We start from the raw sequence: 20,584 nt of genomic DNA on the forward strand, positions 1-20,584 counted from the left end.
TTTCCCCAGTTTTAGCAGCATTTTATGAATTACTGTGTAGGTGCCAACACCACGCAGGCAGTAGGGCAGCTGCGTTGGGTGAGTGATTCAAGGTGACCAAGCCCCCAGCTCAGGCAACTATTGATCAGACCCCCTTTACATAATTGTTCATATTCCTCCTCAGCTGCTCTCAGCTACCACAGCCTGCCTCAGGGATGGTATGCACCCAGATAATAATGCCTAAACATGATAGTGGCGACACCAGAGCTTCAAGCATCTTTGCATTAGCACAGCCCAACCGCCTGTGCCCAAGGAGCGACTCCGTATCACCTCACAGAGGGCCTGGGAGGAGCCGTTATCAAAGGAAACGTGATGTTCATAGCAGAGCACACAGCACTGGATTAAAGACCTCTGCACTGTCCAGAAGGGGATTTCAGAGGAAATACTTCAGCTTTTTGGTGAACCTCTCTTACTGGAGGGACATCCTTTGTGAAGGAAGAGCTGCAGGGGCCGATATGGCGCCTTTAGCTGTTATCAGACGCCTTAAGAAGAGGCCTGACTCTCAGCAATGTGAGAACACTGCTTTTAACACAGGCCTGGGTACAGAGGAGATACACTTCGAAGAGCCTGGCCCATGGCAATCCCTTCAGGGCAGAGAGGTGGCAGCCTTCAGGATGAGGCCTGATGCAGAGTGCTGCCATGAGGCTCCCCCAGGGCCGGCTGAAGCCCAGCCCTTGTCCCACAGCTCTCAGAGCCACCCCTGCACCGGACATCAGCAAGCCAGAGACCCTGCAGGAACACATCCTCAAAGTTAGCTAAGCCTCCACTGCTGCCCAGTAACGCTGAAGCAGAAGATAGCTGAGAAAAACACAACACATCCCCTCACATTCATGCTTAAATTTGTTGAGCAGTGCTGCTGCAGACCACATATAAAGGCCTCCACCCTTTCCAGCACAGCTGCTGTGCAAGTTGAGGCAGGAGGGGAGCAGGTGGAAGCCTTGCCTGATAATAACTGAGGCGGGTGGCACAGCAAACCTGCTTCTGGCAGTTCTGCAGCTGGGATGGGTCAGAAAGCTGGTACCTGGGCCACGGGGTTGCTTAGAAGCCAGACTGGTGTTTCAGTACAGAGAATTGCTAGGTCATGTTACATAGTAACACAATGTTACGTACATGCTTCCAATGTAGCGCACAGCTTCACTGAACTTCTTACTGCTATCCTTAAATGTAACCCTGTGTTGTCATGCTCTTTAGCATACTTTGGGGTGATCCCTATTAGCAGAGCAAGACTGCTGGCCTCCTTGGTCTCCTGTAGTGGCATACTGTGCTCCACTAACTAAAGATACCATGAAGCCCTGGAGATATGGGCTGTAACACTTGGGAGGGTATTGAAGAACTTTGACCAGATTGGCTTGCCTTCCTGCTAGAAATGTCTGCTGTGGTGTTGGTAGCCAGCAAAGCAGGCCTGAGTAACAAACTACTTCTGGTTTCTTTATATTCCAGTGTGAGTGAAAGGGCACAGGAGTTAAGACAGGGTGCAAAAACGGTCGATTTGAGGAGCACATAGATGTGTGATTCCCACAGAAACAGATTATCTCAGTTTACAACTGGTTTAAGGCAAAAGGCAAAGAAATTGCCAGGCTACAGTCACAACTGTACTTTAGAGGGGATTATTGATATGATATTATTGGGAGCAGTGAATTACTAAGAAGGCTTCTGCACATCCTCCTCTCCACGATGATCTCCCATTGCTGTCTCTCACTACTCCTGATAGGGGCATCTTGCTGCCTTGGCTGTGTGAAGCTGGGGAAGCCTTCTCGTGGGGTGAGGAGATAAGGAAGTAATAGCTGAGGGCACAGCTGTGGCCTGCTGGATGCCACCACCCACTTTCACAAGGAGTTTGCCCCAAGCAACAGCTCTCTGTGGTGTTTCCTCACAGACAGAGTGACTTGTATATCCTCATTGGGAAGCAGAGCCTGCAACCATCAGCCCACATTTGGGGAGCAGCAGATGCACTGAGGTCTCTATCACACGTGCTCACACTTAATTCTAGCCAGAAAAGAAAAGAATTTTCTGCCCCAGGCAAACCTCAATGTTTGTTAAATGATACTGGTTGCATACCAGTTCCTTTGACCCAGGGAGGGCTCCCTTAGGTGCAGCCTGTTAATCTACTTTCCTTGTCACTGCTTTTTTTTTCCTTCCCTTTCCCTCCTGTTGATTTGAGGAGTTGTTATTAACCTGCCTGACTTCAAAACTGGCAAAAAAAAAAAAAAAAAAAAAATTGTCTTGAGATTTATCCAATTATTCACTTTGTTATATCTCTTCCAGCATTTAGAACCCATGGAGGAAGGGGAAGGAACACCAGGAGGATGGAGACCATCTCTCCTACTGTGATTTTTACAGTTTGCCTCCCTGAAGATCCCAGCTCCTGGGCACGAAGCCTTTCATGTCTTGCAATCCCTGCAAGTACCTCTGGCTGTGGAGTGTCAGCCATACATGTGCACAGTCCAGGCACATGTGCTTTTGGTGATGATGGTCCTGGCTGCCTACTGGCCTTTCCCAGCTCTTCTGTAGCCAGACTGAAGGCAGACTCACACCTTTGGAAAGGAAACAAAACTTTCTCCTCTTTTCATTTTTCATCTTTATCTTTGAAACTGTAGGTCTTTATTGCTCTTTATTCCCTGGAGTCCTTTCAGAATTCTGGGGACATAAAGGGGTTGATGGGAACAAAGCAAGACAGCCCATTCTCCCCTCTCAGATTCAGACTTCTAACAAGAGCTTCCTATTAATGATAATAAATTACTAAAATCCAAGCACTTGCCATTATTGGCTTATTTTGCGCTCACTGATACTGCTGCCTTGCTCAGGATTGTTACTAAGAGATGTGTGGTACTAATGTGATTTACCTCAGTGTTCCTGCCACTGTTGATAGATTTGCTTTTCTGTATTCAACTGCAAGAGCCTGTCTTTTGGAGTTTGCATGGAAACTTGGGGCAAGAGGAAGCCCCCTGGTTGAGTGAAGTTTGCTTTGCAGCATGCACATCAGACACAACCCACCCATGCTCCCACCAGGCCTGGCCATCATCTCCCCTGAGAGAATACATTAGAAATGATCAATTGGCCATGAGTAAAGGGAAAAAGTGCAAGGGGAGGTGAGGGCACGGCCAAGCCGTCAGCTTGGCTCAGGCGTGAAACTCACTGTCCTGTTCTGAGGACTCAGGATTGGCACCACCCTGGTAGTTAAATTGATTTGTTCCATGCATTTACTGAAGGCAGGAGACACTGAGCCCTGACAGCGAGACTGTGGCTAAGTCTGTGTTAACTCCATCAACATCAGCTCAGGAAGTCTGAAATTCCCTTTAGGTCCCAAACATCATCCATCTCTGGGAACCTGGGTGCTCCTGGAAAGTGAAATCTTTGGACAGGAGCTGGGTTTCATGCTCACCTCCTGACTGATGTTTTTGCCATCTTTTACTTTTCATTTGCCAAGCCATCTTGAGCTTCACAAGCACCTGGTGAGCCCTGGTGTCCTTCTCTTCTCTCCAATCCCTACTCTAAAACAAATCTACCCGCTGCCACAAGATATCTTTACCATCCTATAAGATTTTCCCTACCTGTACTCCCCCGATATCTTTCTTTTCCTGCAGTATGATCCCAGTTTGTGTTTCCATAGGTCCTGCTGGTCACCCTTCCGCCTTGCAAACTCCCAAGCTGTCATGTGAGAAGATGGGAGAGCCACACTGGAATTTATGGAGATGCCAGCATGAACAAGACACTTGTTTTCCATTGACACCTCATAGGTATTCACACTGCCCTCCTCTCCACCAACAAGCCTCGTTAACAGAATATTCCTGCATAAAAAATTGCATGTCAGAGATGCAAGACAAACGATGGTGGTAATAACGTAGGAGAACATCCTCTGAACATCTGAGAGGGCTGAATTCATGGACCACTTTTATCAAAGCGTACAAGAGGCACTTAAATATTATCTGCTGCTTATAAATAATATCAGCATGTTAAATACACACATTTTCACAGTTTTATAAAGCGAGTGATCTCTGTTTGCTTTCAACTGGAAATCATAAAGTAAAAATCAATGAGCTTATAGCTAGCTTATATTATAGTCCTTGAAGAGTCAACCGACTCTATAAAAATGACTGTTTTCTAACGAAGATATCATTAATTGGATCGAGTTGGCAAAGTTTAAGTGCCTGTCATATTTTGATTGCTATGCAGTGCTAGAACTTATTGATTTTATAGAACAGCCTGTAGATAACTGTAATGATTAATTTCATTTGGTTTACAAGAACAGAAAACTTCTGTGCAGAAGTGGATGCACTGCATTATTTCTCATAGCAGCCTGCACTCGGGCTCTGGCTCTGAGGCTGGGCTGGGTGGCCCGGTTTTCGCAGCTGTCTTGGTAATTACACACAGATATTCTGTGTTCCCCCAAACCTAGGCTTCAAGGGTTTTGGAGAGATCATTTTTCCACCTTCATCTCTCAAGGCAGATGTTGCTGTTACAAGCCTTACAGAGAATGGTGGCCATGGCACTGAGGTTGCTATGAGGGAGGCTGCCTCCAGCTTCTCTCATTTTTCCCAGCTCAGCAGGAGTGGGGAGAGAATCATAGAATCATTAAGGCTGAAAAGACCACTAGGATCACTTGGTCCAACTGTCAACGCATCCCCATCGCACCCACTGATCATATTCCTCAGTGCCACATCTACAAGTTTCTCCAGGGATGGTGACTCCAGCACCTTCCTGGGCAGCCTGTGCCACTGCCTCGCCGCTCTTTCTGAGGAGGATTTTTTCCTAATACTCAACCTGAACCTCCCCTGTCTTATAGCCATTACCTGTCATCCTTTTGGTGTTACCAGGGAAAAGAGGCTAACCCCATCTCACTACAACCTAACAAGAAGATAGGATGGGACAGCTCACGGGTTGAGGTGAGGACAGGGAGAATCTTCACCAATTACTGTCACAGGTGAAACAAACTCTTCTTGGGAAAATTAATTCATTGCCTATTAATTACAGAACAGGACAATGAGAACTACAGGAACAAACTGAGAACACTTTCCTCCCACTGCTTGGTTAAAAAAGCAAAGCTGCATCCTGGCAGCAGGTGCTTCGAATCACTTGAATCTGCATAGGGAACGTCTTGGTCACTTGGCAAGTTGGCCAACCCCAAATCCAGCACCAGGGAGCAGCCAGCAGCCTCCTGTTCTCCCCATCTCCTGCTTGTGGGATTTCCCAGTAGCAGAGAGACCCCAGGTCCAGCTTAGGGGCACAGTGAGGCCCCAGCATGGAGCGAGCAGGGGCAGGGTACCCTTGCCTTCACTGCAGCGGGGATCTGCTGTCCCTGAGCACAGGAGTCGGTTGATTTTCCGAGCCTTGGGGGCTATTTTTAGCTTGGTGCTGCATGGCTGCCTTCAAATTATTTGGTTTCTTAATTGGAGGCGTTGATGCACAAGCAGAATGAGGGGAGAGGAAATACTAGGCCTCCCTGAGGACATCCTGCCAAGTCGGAGGTGACAGCAGGGCCGGGCGGGAGCACGTGTCTGGACCACCAACACAAGGAAATGAAAGAATTCCAGGGCTTAATTTCTAGTTTTCAGGTGTTTTTTTTTTTTTTTTTTTTTCCCCAACCTTCGTGTTCTAATTGTATTATTGCACCCACTGCTGGCAAAGGCTGAAAATTGCATCTGGAGATGCTGCTGGTCATTCTTCCCATTTGCACAAGAAGATGGGAACCTCTGGCAAGCTCTGAGCCTGTGAGTTATCTGCAAAGTTCCTGAATTTAAATCAAAGCTCTGCTTTGCAGCTTTGCCCTCAGAATGCATTAGTACTGAATTCTTGATCTGTTAGGTGTTTAATGGAAATTATCCCTGGAACAGAAATCTTCAGATTGCTGAATTGGCCAGAAATTAACCCAGGAAAACCAATTTGTATGGTCTGGATAGTAAACTCATGTCCCAGTAAATACTAGTGCCTCCGTTCTCTGGATCAGAGCCCACTTCTGTTCCAAAACAGCTGCTCGTTTCTGTGTGACCACGTGTGCCAGGCAGGCTTGAGGAGCAGCTTAACTAAAGAATCCAGATCAGTATGAGAACAAAAAAGAGATGACTGAGGTTGCCCAAATCAGCTGAAAGCCATCTGTATGGTTTCTCAAAAAGTAGTACCTGACCAACAAGTGGAACAACTCCTTGGGGAGGGAGGGCATTTCCCCAGCTTAGATGGAGCAACCACAAAAAATTGGGGTTATTTTGACGAAGCAGTATGTCCACACATTTGCTTTTCTAATTTGTTCAACTATGCAAAGGAATGGATATTATACCTAGGATGAGTTCATGGCTGGAGTAGGTGACCTTGGTAGTCTCTACCAACCTTAATGATTCTATGATTCTACAGATACCCTTGTGTCCAAACAGACGTGTAACAAGAACAAGCCTCCTACCCTTCCTCCAGCAGATGCTCACAGCAGTACCAAGATCATTGGCTCTCCATGTCCCCACTGCGCTGCATCCACAGGACTGAAGGAAAACCAATGATCATTATTAATCAAACGTCCACTCTCTCACTGGGAGGATGAGCTGCCTGTGTCCCAACACACATCACGTCCAACTGTGCCCTGCACTTTGGCACTCAGCAGCGCTGCTGATGGAGTTGGAGTAGCCCCAGGGCTTGGAGTGGAAGCCTGCTAGCATATGAGGCTCTATGGGGCCATCAGCAGGACAGGAGATGCTCCTGCTCCTCAGGCTTTGTGAGTGTTTGACCTGAGAATAGCTGCATGCTCCAGGGCCACCAGCTTTCCATTACACTGGCAAAATGATCAGTAAACCAAGAGGAGCAACGCGTACTGCTCTGTTGCCCAGGCAGAACAGGAGCCTGATTTCCATTAAAACCCCATTAAAACCATTGTTGAAATGAGGTGGTCTATGGACATTCATTATTGTCTGGCTGTCTCCAGTCTTTTGCCTAACTCTAACCTTGTCCCAAAGCATTTGTTAAAGGAGGCTTCAGACTGATTAAGCTGCAAGGGTGATACCATATCTCCTTGGTCTAAAAGCATGGAAAAAAGTTTGCTCGTGATACACAGCATAAAAATGACACTTCTAAGGGCTTTTTGCAATAGGGAAACTTCACTTTGGAGAGATGATTGAGATCCTGATGCAGAGGGATAGGAGCTGGAAGGGGAGATGGCAGCCTTGGGCAGAAATCAGGCCCAGGTATCCACAGACCATTGTGCTTCACAGGCATATGGCTTCTTAGATTAGAGGAAACAAAGCACCCAACGGGGGAAAGAAATCCAACTTCTGGAAGGTTATAATAGCTCCTTCCCAGCACATCTGCCAGCCCCGGTGTCAACGAAAGGCAACAAACACATGGCACCAATCCTGGCATGGAAGGATGTGTCACTGCAAGGAGGAGTAGGAGGGAAATAAAGCGAGCTGACAGCTCACATCCTGTGCCATAATCCTAGAAATTGTTAATATTTACAAAATTAACAACTGATATAAGCGACGACAGTCTCACTCCTCCTGGTTGTCATGAGAATATTAACAGCTACCACCCGCTCCAAACAGGAAAAATTACCCATCTCCAAGGCGCCTGCTGCTCACACCAGCAGAGGGACATAAACCCCTCCCACCTGCAGAATGGCACTGAGCAGTGCAGAGCACCCAGCGTTGGGGCTGAGAGAACTCCTGCCCTTCTCTGCTCCAGGGCAAGAAGGAGGCAGTGGGAAGGATCCTCCCTGTACTTGCCCTCAGGAGCCCAGCACCTGGCCCAGCACAGCGGGACAAACCTGAGGGATGCGACATCCAGCAGCGCTGGCTTGGACTGCATCTCCAGACAAGCTGCAGTCTCATGTGAAAATGCCCCTCGTTTTGGTGTGATTTGATGACCAGATTGATGAACGGATGCTATGGTGTCATTTCCTTAACAGGAAAAGACCTGGCTAAAAACAAAAGAAAGATGCTTTTATTTCAGAGACTGCATGGGAAGCATACTTCCAAACCGACAATCAGCAAAAAGATAAAACTTCAGGATCATGTTGTTGCCTATCTCTGTTTTAAGTGAGAAACACAGTGGCAGCAGTGCAGCAGTGCCTAGGCTCTCAGAGCTGGGACTGTTTTCAATCCCGTCCATCGGGAGGGCTGTGAGGCAGCACAGGGTTAACAGACACCCTGAGCACAAAAGCACTGCAGATGCAGATGCTCGTTAGGGTTTCAGGTGTCATTTTGCCCTGTCATTAGTAGGAACAACCAGTCCCCCCCTCCCCCCCCCCCCCCCCCGCCACTCTTCACACAGACACAGTGTGTCAGTCTTTCAGTAATCCAGTAAAAATATGTCTTTGTTAGGTTGCACTGTATGCAAAAAAAATTGCCAAACTCTTTCCAGTGCACCGCATGCAAAATCTAAATAGAGAATTACCTGTGCTGTTGTTTCCAAAGAGCTCCCAAGTGCTGGAAAGCTATGAAAAGCAAATTTCCTTCTCATAGGAGCGATTTTCTCTCCTTGAAGTGGCGTGTTCTTGGCTGTAGGAAAGGCTTGCCCACAGAGGCAGCCTGAATGAGTGCCCATGGAGGACTGGATGGCAAAAGAAGTTCCTTCCAAGGACCATGAGCCAGCTATTGTTAATTAGGCCAATAACATGTTGAAATATAGTGACTGGAGTAGGGAAGAGCTGCCTTCACAGAGCTCTGTGCTCTTAACATGACTTCTCACAGTGTCCTAGGGCTTGTGGGCAGAAGCCTCAGTGTGATGGAACTACTCTAGCAGTGCCCGCAGGAACCACCTGAGGGACCTTCATTATTGGCTCAGTGCAGTAAGAGACAGCATCTTCTTCGAAAGAGTGGTCGGGCCCAGGGAAGAGGGGGAGCCACCATTTCTGGAGTTGTTCAAGAAGTACATAGATGTGGTACTAATGGACATGGTTTAGTGAGCTGTATTGGTGGTAGGCAGATGACTGGGCTGCAGCATCCTAGAGGTCTTTTCCAACCTTAACAATTCTATGATTTTCTGATTCTGTCTCCCTGCCTTAAAGTACAGCAGGGAAGTAAATGTGACCCATTAAAATGAAACAAGTGGTTTTTAAATATTAAAAAAGCAACAACTCCAGAGAACAGATACATAACACCATCAGACTTGCCTTAAAACTGTTGTGTAGTTTGCTCTAAGAAGCTGGTTATCTTTTAAAAACACTAAAACATTAGCATGTTACATCCCAGATGATTTTCTTTTCTTCCCCACTCCTTTTATTCTGCCCTGAACCACTGCAGAACACCCATTTTGTTCTCTGTTTGTGAAGCTTTCTGCATTTCAGCTTTACGTCTTCTACTCAGATCATTATCTTATTTTTTCATCTTCCTTTTCAAGAACCTTCTCTTTTCCCCATCTGCCACCATCTTCCGTATAATATTTCTCCCTTTAGGATTTCTTTTATTCTTCTCATCTGTACGCTTTTCACTTACTCTTCCCCAGACCCCTCATTCTTGCTTTCTCTTGTCAAAACTGCGTTCCTTCATGGGGGAAGCAAGGGGAAGGCTGGGTGTATTATTTTTTTGACTGTGAAAAGCCATGAATGTTCCGATCGATTCTTCAGAAATACTGCAGAGGAGAGTTTGCACGACTCTTTCCACATTTACAAAATTTGCAACAGCAGTTAATGAAAGTCTGACTAATCCTTCAAAATCAGAAGTGTATTTAAAGCAGTGCAATAGCTTCCCACAAATAACATTATCAGGCCTTCCTGAACAAGCTTTTATTTTTATATTAAGAGACTCTACTGCATGCTCTGAAGCCAATGCAGGTTCTGAGCAGCTCCCCTCCCTCTACACCCCAGGACCTCCAGACAATGGATCAGCCTCAGTACCACCTGTGGTTGGATCCAGCTGGATCTCCACTCTGGTGAGAAAAAGCCACTCTGCTACCAAGCTGATGGCAGTCAGCGCCCAGGCGTCCCCAGGGAGATGCAGCAGGGCACAGGTCCCATGTAGGTTGGCCTGCAGAGCTGCTGAGGGCTCAGCTGCACCCCTTGCTGCTGTGCAGTGCCCTGCCCTCAGCCACAAATTACATCTCTGATGGAGTCCAACAGGTTAGTTTGAATCCCAGCAAAGAGGTTCAGAGGCAGCAGGAGCATGCTGGTCTTCAGGGCCCTGAAGTCAGCATACGTAAAACGGCCTTGCGAAAGCAAGGAAAGCAGGTGTCTGCCAAGATAACAGAGGCTCAGTAGTTTTGGGATCTTCTGACATTTCACTGATCTTTTTTCAAGGCTGTCATTAGATACCCTCATGTTTTAAAGCCTTCATGTAGATTTCATTGTGTGCACTCAAGCAGGTGGCCAACCCAGACCCTCAATGGCTCTGTTTCACTTGGAACTGTTTTCCTAGACAGATCACTTAGGAGGTTTGGAAATCCTCTGCAGAGCCTGCAAAAGATAAAATTGACTGTTCCTGACAAGTTTATTATTTTCACCATTTTCCATCTGCCTATCAAGGCTGCCTCATTCTTCTGAAGTATCAAAGACCACTTAAAATGTCTCTAAAGCTTGAAGCCAACTTCCTACCCCTGCTTGCCAATTCAAAAAATCTGTTGCAAAATATATGTCAATACACTTATTCCCAGCCTAAGACATCCACTTATTACTTAAATGCCAGGGTAGCCTTGAACACCATCAAGAGGCTGGTGGTGGTAAGAGTCTTTAGATGCAAAATGTATCATTTCTAGCATAAGGTATTTATAACCTTTTCTACTCTTATTTAATACAGCAGCATTCTGGGCATGTTTCCTGGCTTGCTGGCCAGACAACATCAGAGATTCAGCAGTGGATTGCTCAAGTATGAAATCCATGGAAATGGAAATAGGGAGCAGGAACGTCCTGACTGGAGCAATCCAGTTACGAGTATCTATTCTTGCTCTTTGAGTTGCTTGGTTAGATTTTGCTCTTGCAAGACTAAAACTGTTCAGAAATCACTGTCTGTATTATTATTTTTTCCTCCCACTGATAAGACCTGAAGCTGTTTCAGATGTTAAACAATTTGTTGTTTAATCGCTTCACAACTGTAGCCTCTGAGCTTGGTTGTGGTGCGGGCTTTGTACAGATAAATATAGCACCTGTGGCATTTTCAACAGCCATTTGGAACGGCTCTTCAGTACAGCATTTTCATGGCAGAGATTAAATACATTATTTGGGTCTTCTGCTTTAAAAAAAATTGCTTTAAAAAATTGGCAGAAGTACCATCTTCTTCAAATGAGAAAGCTCACTTTCCCCAAATTGAGGCTGGCAATTGGCAGCTCTTTATAATTTTTTTTTCTTTCCTCTTTCTCTTCCCTTACTCCCTGGTTTCAAAATAACCTTCAAGGCAAAAATGCAGGGCCCAGCAAAGGAAAAAAAATTGAAACTGATTGAAAATTTAAAGTCCTTGAACAGAAGGCTTTAAATTTTAACTAACTCACATCAGAGAAAATGTTATTACATCCCTACGAAAGAAAGGAACACACTGCAGGAAACGGGACACATGCATTCTTCATGAACGTTGCTGTTCGGAAGTCCTACTGAAGAAATCAAACCACAGTACAAATAGAGACCTTTATTAAAATTGTTTGGAATAGTATATGAAATTTAATATTGTATAATATAGGTGCAAAACCCTGATATTAACAGGATGTGATACGTGTGAACAGAGGGCATTAACATATGTATAAATAGAAAAGCTAAAATGTGTTTGACAGTGATATATTAAATGGCTACATAAATGTGACCGTAATTAGGAAAGAATACGATTCTGTATTCTTTAAGCAGTATCCTCTAAAGCAGCACACACAGTAAATTGCTTTTACCTTTAGTCTTTGCTTCCTTACAATATGAGTAATAGGAGATGTGTTGGAATATTACAGGCACATGCAAAAGAAATGTTAAAGATATAAAACCAGAGGCACAAGCTGGAGACTTATTTGTTCCTGGCTGCCAGAGGCTTACGACTGATCTTCTTTGACTTGTCATTGTTCTTCTTCGGAGGTTCAGGGTTTGCCTGCATGTGTCTGCCATAAAGACTGCAAGGAAATGAGACAACATTTGTTATCAAACCATTAAATATAGGCTTTTGATCTGTAGCGTGTTCAATGAGACTTATGGTTACTAGAAATAAAACAAACAAACAAACACGGAAGGTCATTACATTTATTTTGTCTCAATACACCGATTCTTCTGTCAGATCTCATGCTGCAATCCATATTATCAGTTTGTTTGTGACTGACCAGAGAAACACCAGGAAGAGCAGGCCTTTGGAGCAATCAGCTCTGAATTCAGAAACTAGCAACCCTTCCTTGGCAGTTATGGAATTGAAGCACAGAGCTCTGCGACGACACATGTTCAAGTCGACAATGACAAAAATTGGCTTGAACTGGAGAGATAGAGTGCCCTCTTAAAGCAAAGTGAGCATCATCCCTAACCAGAAAACCCAAGGGCTTGATAATGTGACAGAGAGCAATGGTGTCACAGCCTTCTTTGCTGCTCACACATGATTGATAGTACTGGGACAGCTACCAACACATCACTGCCACATTAGTAAGTACCACTGATTAAATGTTGACAAAGTATCCTACAATTAAGACGGCAAGCATTCAAAGCAGCACTAAATAGACTACATGGCTGAGAGGATCTTGCTAAATATCACACAGTAATTAATAGATAATTTATGAGTAAACCTGATGAAACTAAATTAAAAACACACCAAAAATAAACACAGCTCAAACTTAACTTCCCTTCTTTGCACAGAGTGCTTTCTGAAGGCGCACTTTGTGGAGGTGTGTGTGTGCGCAGAAGGGAGCAGGAACAGGCTTTGTTTCTGCTCGTTCAGCTGCACAAACACCCGGAACAGTGACACAAACACCAAAATCCCTCTGGAAGGTGTCCCCCTGCTAACACCTCACCTTTGTGCTGGGGGGTGTCTGCTCTGATCCCACATTCAGATGTTGCCAATGAGGTTGGGCACTGACTTCCACAACCTGAGAGGATTGCTGCTGCTGAAAAAGGTAAAGGTACTGACCACATGTCACCCTGCTTTTGGCACTCAGCTTCTGGTGGAATTTCTCAAGACAGAGGACACGCTTGGGGCCTTTTGGTGTGCCCAAGCGTGGCTCATTCAGTCCTGATGAAGCCCACCTGCAGCGCTCACACATCTGAGCACCCCTGCTGCAAACTAGGACTGGCTGCAGAGCCTTTTGCAAAGCAATGTCAGGACAGAGCCAGCTTCTCATGAATTGTTTTTGCTTCTCCAGAAAGTGTGACCTGATAGGTAGCTCTGCAGTGGATAATGGCCTGAGTGTGTATCTCAGAGATAAAGCAACTCTTTAGCTGAGTCACCTTTTGTACTTTGCAAGCTGAAATTACTTTCAGATGCAGAGGATTTGCCCTGCTTCTTACACAGGGCCTGGTGGACTACACGGCCAACTTCACGCAAGAGATGTTGAACAAGGATTCAAAGAGACAGAGATACCCTTCATTTACCATGCTGCACAGCATGGCTCTGGTGGAGCTATTTATGGCAGGCACGGAGAGGTTGTAGCTAAGACTGCTGAAGCTGGGAGGTTAAAACCTCGCACCTGCTCTGAGCTTTATTGTGCAGCACCTGGAGGATACTTCAGCCCTGGGGTTCCTGGATTGCAAAATGGGATTAGAGCTTGCAGAGCACTGAGGAGAGGCAGCGCTCGTTTTCACCTCCTCAGCAACTGCAGCTGTACATCACGCTGCTGAGCAGACTGCTGTCAAGGCACACTGTGCCCAAAACAGCCCTGCTCAAGGAAAATACAGCTGTAAACTAAGACACTGCTTCACCTTACTGAACTGTTATGTATGCCATCACCTGCTGTCAGTGAGAAATCAGATCCCATTTCCTGAGGAACACAAAGAAAGCCCTGAACCTCCGTGATAACCACATGCTGTCTGTTAGCTAGAATACACGTATTTTCCTTTTTGTAAGATATACAGCCCCAATGGCACAAGGCTGTATTTCATCCAGTACAGCACATGTACCAACCAAATATCCGTCCTAAATACCCATCCCATTTTGCAAGACGTCAAGTGAACTGGGGGAGGGAAGACAGGGGAGGAGATGTTTTGGTATCAGGAAATACTATCGTAGAAGAGCACAGAAATATTTCAGCTGTCATTCAGAGAGGTTGTCTCCTCAGAAACCAATCCAGGGTAGAAAGAGTCCAGAGACAAGAAGCATCTTTTTCTCAACAATATGCAGCACAGCATTTGAGCCGCTGTCAGCAATAATTTCCTAACTGTGAGAAGTTAGCAACAGAGAAGTGGAACTAGATGGTGCTCCAATCTGTGAACCAAGAGTTAGTTAAACACTAAATTAACATTCAAGCTGCTTTTTGGCTCTGGAGAAATAACATTACATTAGAGTGTAATGTGAGGTTTTTCATATAATAAGAAGGTCCACGTGAGGGACTTCAACAACTGAATTAATAGAGAATCCACACATCCACTGCATGTGAGCAGAACCTCCTCCCCCAGCAGACTGGAACAGAAGTCCACTGCTGCTGTTCTGCATCTTCAGTCTGCTGCTGCCCACAGCTCCTTCGTCCCATTAGTGCTAATCCAGAAAGGACCAGAAAGGCTTTAATGGTTGGGTTTTTTTTTTTTGTTTTTTGTCTTTTTTTTTTTTTTCTGGGTCCACACTTTTTTTTTTTTTTTTTTTTTCCTTTGGAAGCTTTATGTGAATTTCCCACTCAGAAACCCTTTGGGTATCCATTATGTCTCTCATTTTCTGCTTTCTCAGTGCAAATTTTCAAGCTCGTGGACTGGCAGGGCTCAGATTAGCAAACCATTTCTGAAAATAAAAGGTTTGGTGGGACAGGTTCAGTCAGGTTCTGCTGACTTCATGAATGCTTTTGAAGTGGAAGAACTGACTATGGACAATATTGAATCAACTAAGAAGTTCCAGTAAAGTCTCCTTGGGCAACATCTTTTGACTGTGAAGTGAGGCCCAGAGGCTGCTGCACGTGTTAAGTGATAAAAAACCCCAATTTTCCTGTCAGTACTTCTGGTCGCAGTTTTACTTTGGCACTTGCTCCCTATGATACTTAGCACTAGGAGTGCTCCACTGATTCCCTCTCCACCCCCATGCAAAGAGTACATTTGCAATAGTAGATCTACACGAGTTGCAGCATTTCAATGTTCTTTTTGCTTATTCTCAAGGCGTGGGCGCCCAAACTTCATCCAGGAGAGTAATTATTGGGTTCGAAATAAACAAATCAAAGACATCTACTTAGGTTTCTCTGGCAAAATTTCAAGTAAGTTTCAGCTGCATGATGCTGTCTCAGCTGAAGATAAATGCTTTACAATCTATCACAGCAGTCTGCTACGCAAAGAGCAAGGATCAGATGTATTTAGATTATATAAGCCTGCACAGACAGGGACTTTCTCTCCTGTGTTTGCACACATCAAATACAAGGAGACATATGGTGTCACAACAACATTTAAATACAATAATGACTGTGATAATGCTGCTGGGACCGAACTTGCCTTCTGTTACACTAGGGAAAAGAGAATTCTGGATTTCCAGTGAACTTCTAGTAGAATGACAGACACCACTTTTATAGCTCCCGAGGAGAAAAAAACAACAGGAAAAGCCAAAAACAAAAAGCCCTAATTTAAGTGATCCATACAGAGAAGCAACTAACCAAACTGCATGAGAACCCCAAACCCTTTGGCTGTAAGAGGTGTGGAGTTCACACATTGCTCCTTCATGATTTTGTTACCTCCTGGAAGGGAACAGACACAGAAACCACAGCGTATATAAGTCACCGCCTGTCAGCCAAACTGTAACAGTGAATAATGCTGCTCTGCCGTTGCCACGGAGTCAAACACGGGCTGAGACACTTGCACCCTGCCCTTGGCTCAGGTCAGCCCAAAACATGCCTGCTGACAGCCCCGCAACCTGGCTGATGGGCAGCAAGCTGCTGAGAGCCAGCACCTTGATGCAGCTCTTTGCGTGGCGAGACCCTCAACATAGGCAGATGGGCTCAATAAACAGAGAGCAATGCTGAGGCTGACTGACCGTGCCTACTGTTTTAAGGCAGATTGGTGAGGTAAAGGCTGTCAGTACCTACATGGCACCTTCATACTTGGTATTTTGGAACATCATTGGTTGCTGAGGCTGGTACAGCTCCAGGAAGTGCACTGTGTACACCTCTGTACCCAAAGCCTGGGCTGACGAGTAAAATGTGGAGTGCAAACAAATGCTTGAGGTATTTGCAGTTTGCAGCAGCAGTCGGGAGCCAGTTAGCATAACCACAGCTTGCAAACTATTGAACCATTGTACAATTAGCAGCTACAGCTGCATTGCATGTAGTCTTCTCGTTGTGTTGAAATGAAAGGGGAGATTAAATGCAAGTCAGAAAATGATGAAAGTCCCCATATAGAGATTTCTGGTTGCTTTCTTTCCTTGTACCACATTTTTCAAAGCAAACTTCTCTCATGAACATAAATGTTTCTTTGTATGCAAATATAAACAAAATCTCCCTGCATTCTCTGTCTGCCCCACTAACAAATGCAAGCACTAAGGCTGCTGCTGCAAAACTAACAATATCAAGTAGGAAAGACACTCATTAAACTTCATCATTCTGTCTACTTTAATGATGCTTTTACTTAATAAAAATTCCCTGAGCAGTTGCAAGGATATTAGGCAAGGTCTTTGGTTATGTATCAGGGGTCTAAGCTGTCACTAGCAAGCATGCAGTTCAGGAGGGGCATTCCCAAGGGGAAAGAGTGAATACAGCTTTCTTGTAATAAATTTAGAGAGAATCAATAACCACAGCCTGCCACATTACTTAAGCACTTAGGAAAGTAGGTGATCCTTCTAAATTAAACTACAAATTGCTAAATGTTGCAATTTAGAGTATAAGCTCAGACATGGAGCCTTGCAACGCAAAAGCACGCAGCCTTGCCACCAAATCTCCGAATTTAAAACTCACAAAGTTCCAATGTTGTCATTTTCAAAAACCCTCTTCAACACAATTTTCTCCAGTATTTCTCCCTTGTACAAGACAACAAACACTAGCTGAAGGCTGCATACTCCCAGAGATTAGTGAACTAGTGTGGATGAGCAAACTAGTGCAAAGTGTTGGAGGCACACATTGCTTTTCTTGAGTTTAAGCAGTTTGAAATAGGATCACAAGGCTCGCCATAAAAGTACATTGCTCGTTCTGCCTGTAGGAGAGCTACAGGGTGAGTATGAAGAATAAAAAGGGCAGGTACAGGTAGATAAGATGTTGGAGGAATACTATCTTCACATACATACTGCAAGCTGAGAAACATAAATGAAAGATCCCAGTGTTGCTCAATTTTAGAAAATCGGGTATTTTTTCAATCTTGGTTATTTACGGTGAGCTCAGCAGGATGGATCCCAAGCTCACCTGCTGAACAAGGAGAGGGAAAAGGCTACATGAGCCATGGCATCACAAAAGACTAAAATCTGAATGTACTGCAAGACTGAGACACTTAGTTGCTTAGCCTGCATTAGTTTCAACTGTCCAGCACTTTCTGCAAGAGGCCTTTGCCCAGGCAGTCTTTGCACAGCTTGCTGCTCCCGTGGTGTGCTCCCCCTGCGACTGAGCCTGGCCTTCTCTCTGTCAGGAGCTGCTAACATATCACCTCCTCAAAAGCATCTTCTCCCAGGGTGGAGACAGATGCAGGAGTTTAATGTGCCAATGATGTACCCATGAAATGTGGCACTGATGTACCAATGAGGGGAAATAGGTTTGTGTGTGTGTGTGTGTGTGTGTGTGTGAAAATTACTTTGCAAGTATTGTATAATTTTGGTAGCTTACCACTGACTTATTTTTTTCTGTAATGTAAGTCAAACAATTTAAAGTAAGAGAAATACTTCATGGGTAAGTGAAACAAATATCCGGTTACCTTGAACACTTGGACTGCAAGCTGCTGTTTTAGGATTCTTCATAAAGAAGCACAGACAAGAGTGACTTGTTTTATTCAGCTAATTTTTTACTCCTTGTTTGCAAGTGCTTCGAGAGCAGATGGCAGCAGTGTCAGAGATGTTCATCATCTGAAGCTTTCTGTGAGTTCCTTCAAAACAAAAATCAGATTTGGCCTGTCATCTGTTTGTGTGCCAGCTCGCTCTTCGTGCCCAGACACTCTGGTGGCGCTCACTGTGAGCGGGGCAGGCACTGGTGCTTCCCCTTGCCTGCTGCTGGCTCAGAGTACCTGGGCCATTCAGCCTCAACACGCTGTATGGCTGCTCCAGCATTGCCAGGTCTGTGATGCTTTGCCTTCCTCTGCTCCCCGCTCTCACTCCCTAGTATTTTAAACTGGCTCAAGCCTCCAGAGCCCCAAGTAATCTTTATAACCCAAAGCCTTTGCAAAGGTTACCCTGGCATCACCTTTCCCTGCACCCCCAAATCCTGCACGGTGCCTTTCAATGAGACTTTTTGCATCAGCAGACAGAGCTGGGGATCCCAGTGCTCTCAGATCTTCCTCAGCTGCAATCACCACAGAAATCTCACAGTGTACCTGGCTACCTCTCCACGGGTTGGGCTGTTCTGTCCCACCAGGCAGTGCCAGCTCTTCAGGGAAGAGCACAGTGTTGTTCATGATACTGCCAGGCCGCAGTTTGGCCTGGGCCACATAGGTGAAGAAAGGAACATGATGAGAGGAAGCAGCCTGTGCTCACTGGGGGCATATCTCACCCAGTATATGAATCACGGCATTAGGACACAGGCTAAAACACAAGCCCTGCTGAAACAGCCCACTTCAGTTCTCGTTTCTAGTGAGTTTCATTTCTAAGAGCATGATTCAGAAAGAAGAGATCAGGATGGGTGCAGAGCTGGCTGTCCAAGCTCATGGGACACTCAATGGAAATCTTGCTGACAAAACCAGCAGAGCCGAGAGTTTTCCAGCTTACCAAATGTCAAGGGCTGCTGCGAGACGCTCAGTTGCTATCTGCTGCTACAGATTTCCACTGACTAGGATGGACAGTAGGCAGCTAGCTGACACACACACGCTCACATTTAGGTATTTTAAAATGTTAGATGAAGTCCGCCCAGAGAAACCATTCCTCTGCTTCCACTTTGCACGCAAGCTGTTAGCTGCATTACTTTATAGACTCAGCTGAGTCATACAGCTCAACATTGACTTATTGTGAATTCCTGCCTAAAAAACACTCCAAAGCTCAATAAGCAAAGTACTCCTCCAGAACTGTCCCGTGGCTCACTGTCTTAATGACCCTAGAACGTGCACCCTCGAGACAAGCCCATCCATCCCATGTCTCCCACCAGCCAGACCTGACATCTTTGTACTTCACAATTGAATCCCACAGCACAACCTTCTGCCAGATCCCTCAGTCCCCATCTCTCCACTTTATAACTGCTGTGCCATTTACCTTCAGAAGAGAATCAGTCTCTACTTGCCATGTTTCTGATGCTTTTTACCTACAGGTTACTGACAGAGATGGAGCCCTGACTACCTGGACCTCTGGCTTAGCTCAGAAGCTTAGCTCCATGTTGCCCCTCACAACAACACCATCAGTTCTGCCGTGACTTTGCAGCAGCCCAAACTGCAATTGTGAAGGGAAAATGATCCAGAAAATACATTAGAGAGATATTTCAGAGATGTGTACGTGCAGGGAGATCTGAGCTAAGTAACAGACATCTGCTTTCCTATAGGGCTAGCTGTTGCAGAATGATCTTAATTCTGCCAGACATGTGAGCTCTTAAAATGGTGAATCTCTACTTCTTTGAACTCCTGCACATTAAGGAGAACTTTATTTTTCCCCAAAAGGAATTCCAAGTAGGTGTTAGGCATCTCTTTAATTGATATATAGTAATAATAAAAAAAAAAAGCATTTCCTTATCCACTCTGAGGCCAGCAGCCTTTTGAAACAAGTACTTTAAATGAGAGGCGTGTTACAGGAGCACAGCTGGAAGCTCACAGAAACCTCACTCACAAGAAAAGTCTTTTTTAAAGGAAAATGTATAGGCCAAGATTTGCAAAATTGGATAATGATCCTGTACATACAACATTAAAGACGTTATACAAAATCCGGCTCTTGGCAGAATGGTTTTTGAAAGCACATGGATCACTGGTATCTGTCTTCTGAAAATTGGACCAACCCAACGCACAGCAAACTGAGCAACAAACACCTCTGCACTGCACAAAGGCAGAGCGATACACCTAGGGGTCCGACATGGAAATGTCATACATGCAAAGGAGAGGACATGCTTATGTGTGTATCTTCAAAAAACGAGATAAAGAGAAACACAAAGATTTCATTTAGAGACTCTATTGAGTTTATAAAATAACCCCCATCTAGCCCCAACAGAATGAGATGGCAGCTTGAGGGAACCAAGGAGAAAATGATTCATTTCTGCACCTGGACATGGTCCTATCAGACTCAGAACAGAATTACACAGAATTTCTCCCCAGGGATTCACATCTTTAAACAGATCTGGGAGGGCTGATTTCCCTTCTCACAGTCCTTTTCAAATGGATGAGAGAGCAGCTCAGCTTGCATGCACAGACCAGTCCATGGACCAATTCCAGACATGAGAAACTGCACAGGTCAGAACCCCAAGT

The 20,584-nt window shown here is 45.2% G+C and overlaps 1 protein-coding gene across 2 annotated transcripts in view; it reads right to left on the minus strand.

Annotated features, from left to right (window-relative positions):
- Nucleotides 1–11,552: 11,552 nt before the first annotated feature.
- RSU1 (Ras suppressor protein 1) overlaps nucleotides 11,553–20,584 on the minus strand; it is a 98,337-nt gene continuing 89,305 nt past the window's right edge. For both annotated transcript variants that reach the window (XM_042888552.1, XM_042888553.1), the window contains exon 9: nucleotides 11,553–12,030. In XM_042888552.1, coding sequence (XP_042744486.1) covers nucleotides 11,928–12,030 — 103 coding nt within the window. In that variant the 3' untranslated portion in view covers nucleotides 11,553–11,927. The remainder of the gene's footprint in view (nucleotides 12,031–20,584) is intronic.

The sequence above is a fragment of the Lagopus leucura genome, unplaced genomic scaffold, assembly GCF_019238085.1.
Source record: "Lagopus leucura isolate 7727_CA_CO unplaced genomic scaffold, USGS_WTPT01 Super-Scaffold_100157, whole genome shotgun sequence".
Lineage (NCBI taxonomy): Eukaryota > Metazoa > Chordata > Aves > Galliformes > Phasianidae > Lagopus > Lagopus leucura.